This window comes from Sinohyriopsis cumingii, chromosome 9, assembly GCF_028554795.1.
Source record: "Sinohyriopsis cumingii isolate HCF-2022 chromosome 9, ASM2855479v2, whole genome shotgun sequence".
NCBI classification, from domain to species: domain Eukaryota; kingdom Metazoa; phylum Mollusca; class Bivalvia; order Unionida; family Unionidae; genus Sinohyriopsis; species Sinohyriopsis cumingii.
Window position 1 is genome coordinate 44045683 of NC_142969.1, and position 13720 is coordinate 44059402.

A 13720-nucleotide genomic window follows, 5' to 3' on the forward strand; every position below is an offset into this window, starting at 1 on the left:
TGCATAATGAAAAGAATGTTGACATACCTCTGTGCCACTTTGTTATACCGTGAAATTACTTTACCTGTGCTAAATTATGGAAACAATGCACTATATAAAGCAGACAGCCGATAAAAATGTTCCGATGTGCTCGAAAATGAGCCTGAACTAGTCCTACAGATAGTAAAAATTAATTTTGTCCAATTAGATTTAACTAGCTTCTGAAAGTGTATTGAATGAATCATAAAACAAATGTTGAAAGAAAAGAGTTATTGGCTCATTTTTCCCCCAATATACCTTTGAAGACCAGGAAATAACCTAGCGGAGCTAGCAGTCTTTTGATAGATGTACATCTCAAAATTAGGCCAATCTTTTATAATGCCTTAGGAAAGAATGACCGCAAAGTTGAGGTGACTGATCCCCTATCAAAGTTCTCTATAGATGTGGTAGCTTCTTAAATGCCAGGGACCAAGCTATAAGTTGAGACGATGATACAGAGTGACTATCTAGTCTTCGTTAAATTAGCAACCATCAGTCAATAGATACGTAATAATAATAACAATAATTACAGTTCAATACATTTGATAACATCCACTAAAGTTGACTAAATTTGATGTTGAAGTCAGCGATTTGTTTATATGTATAGTTTTTATGAACTTTAAAGGTTATGCTTATTTTTCTTCGAATACGTATTTAAAGCAATAAATCAGGTTTCCAAGTCCACTCCATTTTTAAACAACATGGAGGACAAGTTGATCCGCATACAAGACGGAAAGACTAGTTTTATACATTTTGTAAAAAATATATATGCTTAACAAACTAGCACTTGACTGATTAATTGTTACGAATTTATATAATTTTTGGGAGGAATATTATTAATATATTTATCAGAGATCCCTGGTTAAACTTGGCTCTTTGTCGACTCGGACCGCGTTGTTTTTGCAGGTTTTTCGATTACTATTGTATCTGTTGTCACAGAGATTTTATGTGAGTAAAATGTTATTTTTTCCCAAATTTAAAAAAGACTGAAAATTCTATGGCAGATTTGTATCCGACAAAAAAAAAAATCTCGAAAGAGGAGTAAACATGACTGCTAACAGGTCTAAAACTGAACACAAACTACTTGTTCTAAGCGACGAAGAATCGCGGAATTCGCCATTGTCTACCGACCGTGGTATCAGGTAATCGTGTTTTTGGTTTTCAACGGCAGTGATTTCATTTTTACTATAATTAAAAGCTATTCTGTCAGAAGCTAACCCACAAATAAGCTACATATGGTACTTGATTTGATGCACTAAAATAAGTATTACATCTGTGGACTATGCAGTTAATTTAAGAAATAATAAACAAAATTGAATGCTGATGGTTATGTCTTTTACACTCAGTAATAGATAACATGGATATGTATGCAGTTAATCAATAATAAAATTTAGAAAACAACATTTTTAAGAAAATGTTAAGGAGATTTCAGCATTTTATCATATCTGCAGTGAAGATGTCATGAGCCATTGCTGTCATAATTACCAGTTTTCAAGCCATAGAGTGATCATTGGCATTCAAGTTACTAGAAATGCATAACTATACACACTTGAAATCATGAAGAGATCCTCAGAAATCAGTTATTATTTATTACGTTGGGTGATGTAACATTCATGTCAGAAGTGTTACATCCCAAAAGTGGATAAATTTTATTTCAGTTGTGTAAGCTCACAGCTGCATTTAGCCTTGTGAAGAAAGTTTATTTTTGACCGCATTCATGAAACAAGCAATAAAAATGAAGACAGACCTCAAAAGATCTGATAGCCCAGCACCCAGGGCCCTCTAAATTTAGATGTATCCCTCTCATATTCTAAGTGAGTTACTCACCAGGTCTGACCCCTTCCACCCCAAAAAGTGCTATTTTGCTACATGTCTGCGGTTTGATGCCCCAGTGCTAGACATCACTATAAACTGACAAACTGCAGACATTGTAGCAATATGACTGATTTTTTTTAATTAAAAACTACTTTCAAAATCCAAATATCACCCACATATGCACAGACACAATTCATTGCTCATGACCAAAATGTACAGTTGAGGCTGACTCCTTACATCTGTGATGCAGGAATTTCAGTACAGTGCAGTGTCAATTGAATATATAGCTTATAGATGATTATGTCTTTTTTACATGTTTGATATACCTATGGAGTAATAACCACCCTTAAAAAATGTGTATGAATATCCAGGGGCTTGAGAAAATTAGCTTGAAGAAAACAATTTTGAAAGAGAGTTTAAAAAGAAAATAGCTGGAGGGGAAGATAATTACTTGTGCCCTTCCCACCCTGTATTGGGTTACCTTGATCATATGCCCGTTTCTTTGGATAAATGATCAGTGAGAAAGATATCTTGCATACTGGTACATGTATGTATATAACCTATTGCAGTCATACACATGTGTCACAATGCTTGGTTGGGGCATGCAGCTTGTTAAATGACTGTACAGTGTTTGAATTCTGCATTTGAACATTGTAAAAAATTAACTTCTAATGCAGAAAATAAGTTGGACTGAAGAAAACATTAAATTCTGTCACAGACCCCCAAACTAACATGGAATTACTAGTGTGGAAGATATCTGTATTAGTATTAAGCTTCGTATAACTTATTATTCTGTCTACTTGGATTTGATATATTAAAGTATTGCCCTTTGTAAACTAGCTTCTGTATTTTTTTCTTCAGAAAAAACACTACAGACAAGACAAAACATTCCATCTCACCACTGGTAAGTGATCAGTATAGTCATCTGATTATCTCAAGATTCAGAAAAGATTGATTAAGAGTAACTGATTTCAGATTTACCACTGCAATGATGTGACCAACTGCACATTTTTCGAGATGTTATATGCTTGGCAGTAGGTCAGATTATCTGTTGTTAAAGTCAGTAAGAAAGATTAATCTTATGTCACAATATGACAGCTTAATTTTAGTCCAGTAAACCTGTTTTGAAAGACCACTGTTATGAGACCACATGTGTCAAGAGACAAGATTCTTAATGCACATTGATTGAACTGTCATGAGTACCACATGTCTTGAGAGAACTAGATTTTTAGGCAGAAGGGGTGGTCTTTCCTGGCAGGTTTGGTTTAACAATAGTGATTGAATATTAAAATCTGGTGTTGACCAATTAACTGTACATGTAACTGCTGTGCTGTTCATATAATACCATATTTGTTCCATATTAAACATATAACCTTGTGATCTCAGAAACGACATCATGTAATGCAAAGGTATAGTGTTTGAGGCGTATGAATGTACCATATATACTCACTTATAAGTCGAGTTAGATTGTGAACAACAAGGATCTTGATCTGCTGCATACAGATTTGGGTGCATTTTATCTGTTCTACTGATTATTCCTAACAAACTGCACAGAACCAGATCACTGCCCATGAAAAGACAAATCAGATATATAATCCTGGCTATTTATTTGGACAAGATCTATGGTCACAGAATTGTTGATTCCAGAGTTGGACATTGTTAGAGCTACCAAAGGATGGTGGACTTAATTTTTTTTAAAACGTTTAGCAAAAAAGGTAGCACTTGCAAATACATTACTCTGATCTTTGTTTAGCAAAGCCATCAGAAAGATAGCAATTCCAGGAGACCATGTTGGTATCTGCAACAAGATTTGACTATTAAATTCAAGTTGCACAGAAACTCTTGACCTTTATGATTTTACTAAATTTTATTTAAGTTGACCATAATCCTCTTATCATTGCAACAACTCTTGTTCTTTAGTCATTGATGAATCTTTCTGTTTGATTTTAATTTATTAATAATGGCATTCTGGTATTTATCGTGGGATGAGCAGCTTATAACTTCATGCAATGTTGACATGAATAATCAATTCTTAGGACTTTTTGCCTCTAACTCAGTTACTATGCCACGCCAGTGCAGCATATGTACAATTTCGGTTTGGCAGTTGCATTTTCTACTTTGGTACTGTAAACATAAAAATAAACAAATGTATATATATATATATATATATATATATGTATATATACACACACACACACACACACACGTGAAGTGGGCGACTAAGTTGCCTAAAAAAATTATACTTTGCCACCTTTTGTCAGGAAAGTCAAAAGGACTTTGCCTTGTGATTTTTTTAGAGGAACATTGAATGACCATCCTTTTTGAGATGCTCCCTCACTTTATCCGGGTTTGTTACAGTGTTGTTATAACTCATTCTAAATTTAAGCTTCAAACCATCAAATAGTTGGTGTTGATATCAATTGTACCTACAAACTCTTGCAGATTCACAGGCATGTGTTTTGATAGCTGATTGAGCATTAACCCTTTCCTGAGTAAGTTAGATTCTATATACTGCCTGATTTCCTCAAGTTATCTTTTGATGATGAAAACATACAAACGTGTGTTTCAGACCTTACAGTTATGTAAATAGCAATTTGTGTTTCAAGAATAGAACATGGATATTTGAACTGCCACATGTACAAAATCAGTTTGGAACTGTAAGTAAACCTGTCATGGGGAAATAATGGTGGACATCACCGAGTCTGGAAAGTACCATTTTATTAGATCATGTCTTTTTGTAAACTATTGCACAAATATATTCAGGAAAATATACAATTCATAGAAAGCAGAATCTAAATATTATGTTATTGAAGTCTTTGCTTTAAATGTTATTATGTAGGTCAGAAAAATACGGGACAATGCTAGGTTGTGAAATTCAAGAGACATGTCAGGTCAAGGTTGTATTCTGAGTTCACTCATTTTTTTTTAAATAGGAAGGAAAAACTAGCAAAGCTGTTGCTATTTAACCAATGCCTAACCTTACACCAAGTACATAGACAAATAATAAAACCTTATATTTTCAATCCTCAATTGGACTGATGTAACAAAGTGTGTGGTTACATTAAGAAAATCCCACTTTTAAAAATAGATGCACTTGCATGTTGGCAGTGTTGATTCGGTTGAAAAAAGGATTAGTTTATTCATATACTGGCTCTAATTCTTCAGTGTGTTGTCTATGAAAAGTTACGTAAAGTTTTATCAGCAACAAGAAATTAGGATCAACAGTGTGATCTGAAACCTGTGTGCATTTGCTCTCATCTACATCTTACAGGGGTTGTTTCAGACAAGTTTAGAAGTCTTTTCAACTGCCATTTGATAGTGAACTTTTAGAATCTAAAAAGAAAAATTCTTGATTAAGTTGCAATTACAATACTGTAATCAAGTTACTCAGTTAAAATTCATTACAATGTAGCTTCTGTTGTTCTCTTTTTAAGTCGTTTTGCCAAAATACACTGCATTTGAATATGATAGTTTTTGAACATACACCACTTGTGTTTATAATATAGATAGAACTCAGAAAATTTTGTGCTAAAAAATAAATTATTGTTTAAAACCAATGTTAAGTGCAATTATGCATCCTAGGAAATAGAGGGCATAATTCAGATAAGAGAATGAAAAGACTCACACACGCAATTTGGTGGAAACACAATTTAAGAGTCACTTTGTTATGCATGTATATGTCAGTAAGTCCATACAGCTGTCAGCATTCTAGATTAATCTTCATGTTAGTAGTTGTATATTCAGTTTGCAAGTCAGGTCTGATGGCTTACACACTAGTTTTCCATTGCATAATGCACTGTCAGGTCTCAGCAGTTTGTTAAGAGTAATCAGTAAAGCAGCTAATCTTTCAGTCATTTTGCTAACTACTCGGCCAATTCAGACAGCATCAGAATGGCATTGATGGAGCAACTGAAAGAAAATGCCTGTATCTCTTGTAACATTGCACTTTGTTTATTTATGTTCAAGACATTTTCTGAAAAACATAAGGTAACCTATCTAAAAAAACAATATGGCTATTGAGTGGGGAATAAAATGTTTAAAGTGACAGCAAGTTGAAGTTTTACATAAGGAGTAATCATTAGACTGCTGTTTCATTCTAGGTTTAGATACTAAGAAAGTAAATGCAACTTTGAAACATGAAGGAATATGTGATAAAAATGTCGTATTCAGCAGTAACTGTTAGTTTTGTGATGCAGACTTTCACACTTGTATTCTTAAATAAGTATTTTAGTACTTTTGGTAATTGTAAATCTGATCTGTAATGAAATTATTTTGTTTTCAGAATTCAGCACAATTCAGTCCCACTCCATCTGATATTCCAGTTTTAGGTGAAGGTGGTAAGTTCCTTGTGTTAATGACCAAATTCAAAACAATACCTTCATGTTAATGAAATTAATTATATGGCTATTGATTTTGTATTCTTTGATTAGCCACAATAATATAAGTTGTCTTTACAAGAATATGTCCTCTCCCCTATTTATGCAAATGCACATGTAGAAATGCTGTAAGAGTATGCTTCCTTGCTAGTTAAAAGTATAAAAAAAATAATAAGGCCCAAAGAAAAATATTTGTGGTTCAGGTAATGGTTAATAGGATGGTGGATATTATTGTTTGTTTTTATTGCTCTTCTGATCCAGTTCAGGTTAGCTTATGTCACATTTTCCAATCTAAAGTTACTGGTTCAGCTGTGAAAAATGGGGTAGAGTTGGTACCATTAAAATGGGGTAGGTCTTTTTAATAGAACCATACTTTTTTTTTCTTTAGCCTAACGGGAATTGTGGTTTATTGGTAGCATTCAGTCTCATTCAGGAACAAGTCATACAGGAACAAGTCATACAGGAACAAGTCAGGAACTTTCAGCAGTAATCAATATTGTTAACAATGTTGACAAATAATAGATGACAACGACATAAAAGAATTATATAGAAGAAAAAACAACATTTTCCTTGTTGCTAAAGTTAAAATATGCTTGTCTTCATTAAAAGAGAGAAAGAGAGTTAGCATGATAGAATTATTTTGAGAAAGATTTCAGATGCACTCCAAGAACCAAAGACAGGCCATGAGGACATTCGGAGCTAACTTATGAGAGAAAGATGTGCTGATGATATGTCCGAAGGTGACCTTAACATAACTGGCAAAGTTTCATGCAAAGACAAGCCAAGAAAGTTGTGAGCTGTACAGAAAAGTTTATTTTTATTACAACTTGAACAGAATTATATTATCTCAGAGTTAGAGGTTGTACTGCAGCCTAAAAGAAGACACAAAGAGGATGGATATTATTGAAAATTTTCTTGTAATATACTAACCATTTTTGGAAACCTACTGCAATACATGTCTTTGTGAGCATAGGCATCTATTGATATAATGTCATTACAGGACACAAAGCTGAAAATCCAGTTGAAGACTGTTACTAGTTATTCTAAACATTTTTATGTGAACAATACCCTATAGCTTGCACATAACAGAACCTACCCCACCTCACCTCCAGCAAAAGAAGAGGATGTGTGTATTGGAGAAAACTGAGTCTGCTCTTAATTTAAGTGTTAACTAGGCTGAATTGGAACCATTTTCCAGCGTGCAGCTGTAGCCTTTGTGGATGAAGTAAAAAAAAATGATGATATTGACGATATTCGGAGAACAGTTGATACATACCATATTCATACAACAGTTGATACATACCATATTCATACAACAGTTGATACATACCATATTCATACAACAGTTGATAAATACCATATTCATACAACAGTTGATACATACCATATTCATACAACAGTTGATACATACCATATTCATACAACAGTTGATACATACCATATTCATACAACAGTTGATAAATACCATATTCATACAACAGTTGATACATACCATATTCATACAACAGTTGATACATACCATATTCATACAACAGTTGATACATACCATATTCATACAACAGTTGATACATACCATATTCATACAACAGTTGTCACAGAAAATGTTAATACAGATGTTACAGATATTACCAGCATGTTGCAAAATATTTCATACTTTCAGCTAGTTTTCACATTGCTGCCCATTTTTATGATAAGTAATTGTGGAAGTCTTGCAATATATATTTGGAAAATGGAATAAAACATGATTCAAGTAGAAGGAAAGAATGTTGAAAATTTTCTGATAAAGATTTTAAAAAACCCCAACTAAAATCATTTATTATTCCTGTATGACCTGATGAAGCAAATGAATATGCTGTGGGTGAAGTATTCCTGGTTTCATATAGTTTATGAACAAATTGCATATTTATGTGTTGTTTTGTTATTCTAATTGTCCTTTTTTTGTAATAAATTAGTTATATAATAAAACAATTAGTAACTTTTGATTTTAGCTGTTATAATGTTTTATTAACCCCAAAAATAATAAATATGTATCATTTTTTGGTCAGGTATATATATATATATATATATATATATATATATATATATATATATATATATATATATAATTGAAGGTCACTAAGTTTAGAATTTTTATGAATACAATACAAATGTAATATCAAATATAGTTTTTGTTTTTCATTTAGACATGGAACCATTTTTGTGTGCCTAAATTTGAGATAAACAAGCTTCTAGATTGGATAAAAAATTTTAGTCTAGATATGTTGTCTTATTTAGCTTGAATTGAGATTAGGAATGCAAACCATGCTTCTTGCATTTTGACTTTCCTTCATTTAATGTAATTTTGGCAAGTTTTATTGTTTTTAATTCTGAGACTCCCAAGTAACTCTGAAAGACAACATACAATGCTATTGCAGGTGGTTTACTGGATGGATTCTTTGAAGAAATGCAAACTTCACCAGGCAATAGACCAGGGTCTAGCAGGTAATGTAAATCAATTTCTACAGTTTCAGGAGGGTACAGTTTTTGTACATTTTAAAAAATGATAACATTTTTCTGATTTTATGTGCATCTATGACAACATACATTTCCAGTGTTTGAAATTTGTAAAGGAGGAGTAAACCATGAAACATTATTGTAGCTAATATGCAAGGTTTTTTCATACCACCAAGAAAAGGAAAATCAGTCCTTTGTAACATTAAATTTTATAATCTCTCCATTGTTATTTTAAGAAATGAATAAAGTCACACTATTGCATAGAAATTTGTGGTTCGGGTGAATACTGCATGTAAACCATCATTCATACAGGGTGGGGGATGCACTGATTACTTTTGCTAAGTGTATTCATTTATTCATCAGAAAAGATAAACAGAGAACTAATTTTACCCTGGTATGCAAAAGAACATTGTACATATGACTTCATTTTCATAGTGGGAATAATGAGTATCCAATTGTCATAAGGGGAGTGTAAGTATCTTGCTGGTGTGTACACATGGGTGAGGTCAGATAAGTATATTGGACTGGAGTCTGTCAGTGAAACACAGCACAGATAAGATTTTGTGTTTGATTTTGGATCAAATGGATAGCCAGTGTAGGGTACAGAACAGGGGGAGAGGTGTGCTCTGATCATGGTGCTCTAAGGATGATCTGAGCAGCTGTGTTTTGAACTTTTTGAAGTTTCCGGAGTAGATATTGAGGTAAACCAGACAGAATTGAGTTACAATAGTCTAGTCTTGAAAGTACTAATGAACACACAAGTGTTTTAGTGGCATCAACTGAAAGAAATTTGCGAATTGAGCTGATGCGTCTCAGCTCAAGATATAGTACTAATATTAGTACCCTTACTCGTACCTCGTGGACAGGGTACTAACATGAGCATATACGTGTTAATGGAGCAAGCCGGGTGTGATTCACACCCGGCGCTCTTTTAGCCTAATAATAACACTTTAAACATATTCCTTGCACATAATCCCATAAATTGAGTAGTCCTCTTATTTAATACTGGAAGTATCGAAAATCTTTGTAGAAATAGTTGTAAAATCCCGTTTACCTTTTTTAGCTGATATTTTCGTTTAGATCGTCCGCCATGTTATTTCAAATAATGATTACTTCCGTTCACAGCCTCGCGTGTTTGTGTGCCATATAAGGACATTGACGCCTTATTTGGAAATGTAAACAAATCGTAGTAAAAATTTGGCGCCGTTTGGGTCAGAAATTCTGCGCATTAAAAATAAATAGGGTTTATTGGCAACTTTGAAATTCCACCAAGAAGCTATTATTCGCACTTGATTGATAATAATATAGCGTAAAATATCAAAAATATGGTCTGGCAAGCCTTACGTAGAAAAGGGGTCACCGCGAGAGTCTCGCGTTATCTGTCATGGTGGACAGGATAAGGTTAGAATAACCATGCCAATTTACTTTATCGTGTAAGGGCTTAATAAATTCAAAATAAGCCAAACTTCTTTCACAACATGATTATATTTATGTAGTTGATTTGTACACTTTTTTTTTTTTTACTTTAGTGTTGATTATTTTTGCTCCATTACATGATATGGGATCAGTTCGTAGCCTCAACCACAACAAATCAAGTCGAGGCTACGACATTGTGGCTACTCAAGATATGCATCCTTGCATATGGTCATGACATGTTGGTGCAGTGTTAGAGTACTTTCCAGAGTAACACCTAAGTTTTGTACTGATTGTGTGAATTTAATTTGGTGTTGCTGATATTTATTGTTTGAGGTAAAGGATGTAAATGAGAAAGTCTTTGTGTTGTGATCAGAATGGCTTCAGTTTTATCATCATTCATCTGCAGAATGTTACATGTCATCCATGATTTCACACCAGAATGCACCTCTCTACACCTTGGATGGTAGCATCAACTTCAGCTGGGTGGCTTGATTTGTATATTTGGGTGTCATCAGTTTACAATTGGTAAGGCACTGGATGATGATCTATGACACTTGAGAGCAGTTGAGTGTATAGAATGAAGAGAACAGGTCTAAGAACAGACCCCTGTGGAACACTACAACATAGATCAACTGGGCTGGAATTTATTCCATTTACAGACATAATTTGTGTCCTGTTGACCAAACAGGACTTGAACCACAGTAAGGCTGTATCATGAATGCCAAATACATGCTGGAGACGGTAAAGTAATATATCTTGGTCTTTTGTGTCAAATGCTGCAGACAAATGAAGGAGGGTGAGGACTAATTGTTCTGCTATCCAAAGCAGAGAGAAGGCCATTAACTACTTTTAAAAGAGTAGTTCCAGTACTGTGGCAAGGGCGATATGGAGACTGTACATTGGTAAAAAAGACTGTTTGAATTCCGATGAGATTCAAGTTAGGATAGAACAACATTTTATAAGATTTTTTATATGAATGGGAGATTAGAAACTGGGTGGTAGTTCTTTAAATCATTATGGTCAAGTGTTGGTTTCATCAGCAGAGGCTTTATACTGGCAATTTTGAAAAATGATGGGAATTCCCTGGATGAAAGAGAGGTATTAATAACATTAGTTAGTGAAGGCAATACTGGATCTAAGTACTCAAGCAGCAGTGATGTTGTAATTGAATCAAGTAAGTTCACATGACTTTGGTGCACTCTTCGTCACGATTGTATGTACTTAATACATAGAGACAGGTTCAAATGCTGCTAACGGTTGCCGCTGAAATTCTGTATTGCAACTGTATGGTGAAGATGGGTCAATTGAAATTGTGTTGTCAAGCTTATATCTAATGGTTTGTACTTTGTCACGGAAGAAATTTGCAAACAGGTCCGGAAGGTCGACTGGAGAAAAGGTAGTTGGAAGTGGTGTACATTTCTTCATTGACATTAATTAGTTTGTTAGTAATCTCGAAGAGCTCTTTGCAGCTGGAACTTTCCATGATTTTAGTACTGTAATGGGCAGCTTTTGATGTATGGACTCTGTGACATTCTTAGCGACTTCATAGATTTGCTTATGAATAGCGAGTCTGGTGGACAGCCAAAGCCTCTCAGCTTTATGGCAGTCTTTTTAGCAGTGCAAAGCTGGTCCTTAGCTGGTCCTATACCACGGGGAACACTTTTGAATTGATACTCTGCGCTTGGTTGGTGGGGCATGTTTGTCAAGCAATGAACACAGGCAGTTATCGAGTTGTTCTGCTGTAGGAGGTAAGCAAGTTGTTAGGTTTGCTTGGATGTCATGCATTAGTTTGGTTCTATTTATCATAGTAGCAAATAAAGGTAGATGGTTTGGGACTGATATGTCAAGATTGCATATAATGAAGAGGTGATCTGATGCAAGTTCTTGGGATACTAGTGAGGACCGTAGAATGTTATCATCAGGTCTATGAAGAATCCAGTCTAAAATGTGACCATGTTTATGGGTGGGATGGTTAACTGACTGAGGTTGAAAACATTAATGGAATCTAGGAGTTTTGATGTGTATGGTTTCCAGGACAGTCAAAGTGAAAGTTGAAATCTCCAAGAATAATCAGGATGCCACCTATCAAATTTTCATACTCCGGGATATTCGGAAACAGCTTCAAAAAGAGAGATTCAGTCAGCTTGTTTTTTTAGCTAGGAGGAAGGCAGTAGAGGCAGATAAAATGGACTGACCTTTGTTCCAGTATGAGTGTGGTTTGGACTAGTTCAAACAATGTGTGGAAGAAATTGAAGGTTGTGGTGTGGTTAAGACATTTGATCAATCCATATAGTTATTTGCGATGACAATAATTCTGCATCTGCTAGAGTGGCAGGGGAATGACTTGATGGAGTAACTGGTGGGTGTTAGATCCACACACTTAGGCTCATCGCCTGATGTTTTTAGCCATGCTTCTGTTAGGAAAAAGACGTCGATATTCTGATTGTTGATAACATTAACTATCTCTGTGCGCTTTTCCGGTGGTCCTACTGATTGGGCATTGAATAATGCAAGACGCAGATGTATATCTTGGATAGTTGACACAACGTTTGATGATTTAATAGGGATTTGAAATAGTTTATCTAAATTTGCGGTCGAATTTTTAAATTGTTGAGCTGGAAAAGGCATAAGAGAGATAACGGGAATTCTTCCTTCTGTTATACGCCGGCCAGCTTTGAAACAACGTCCCTATACCATATATTCCTCATGGTTAATGCAACTAAACACAATTGTGCTTGTACCGTATATTCTTTGTAACAAATTCAACTAAATACATATGTTTGTATACCATATATTCCTCGTGATTAATCCAACTAAACACAAATGTCCTTATACCGTACATTCCTTGTGATTAAAAGAACTAAACATACGTGTCTTTATTCCGTATATTCCCCATGATTAATGCAAATAAACACATGTCCTCGTACTGTATATTCCTTGTGATTAATACAACTAAACAAATGTATTTTAATACCGTATATTTCTCGTGATTAATACAACTAAATACATATTTCCTTATATCATGTATTCCTTCTGACTAATACAACTAAAGGTTGTGGTGTGGTTAAGACATTTGATCAATCCATATAGTTCTCTACATCTGCTAGAGTGGCGGGGGAACGACTTGATGGAGTAACTGGTGGGTGTTAGATCCACACTCTTATGCTCATCGCCTGATATTTTTAGCCATGCTTCTGTCAGGAGAAAAGGCATTGATGTTCTGATCATTGATAAAATCAACTATTTCTATGCACATTTCCGGTGGTCCTACTGATTGGGCATTGAATAATGCAGTATGCAGTAGTATCTCTTGGATTAGTAAATTAAATGATGATTCACTTCCTCACCAGTCTGGTGAAAACCCTATTTTCAAATTCACTGGAAAACAGCTGAGTTATTTTCAGCCAAACTTAATAGGATGTGCTCAGTCAAAGGTATATCTGACATGGCTCTTCTAGCAATGGGCCGATAAATCAGCCCCACCCATGACAATATTGATTTTAGGGGCTGGTATCACCTATTCATTAAAAGCTGCAAATATTTGCAGCTAATTTTGGCTGCACACATCATAGTGCGTTTTATACTCTTACTGGTATTTCTTG

General features: G+C 34.6%; 1 protein-coding gene across 2 annotated transcripts in view; it reads left to right on the plus strand.

Moving 5' to 3' along the window:
• Positions 1 to 703: 703 nt before the first annotated feature.
• LOC149791653 (uncharacterized) overlaps positions 704 to 13720 on the plus strand; it is a 37932-nt gene continuing 24915 nt past the window's right edge. For both annotated transcript variants that reach the window (XM_089970206.1, XM_089970207.1), the window contains exons 1-4: positions 704 to 1160; positions 2695 to 2737; positions 6116 to 6170; positions 8624 to 8690. In XM_089970206.1, the coding sequence (XP_089826332.1) occupies positions 1066 to 1160; positions 2695 to 2737; positions 6116 to 6170; positions 8624 to 8690 (260 nt within the window). In that variant the 5' untranslated portion in view covers positions 704 to 1065. The remainder of the gene's footprint in view (positions 1161 to 2694; positions 2738 to 6115; positions 6171 to 8623; positions 8691 to 13720) is intronic.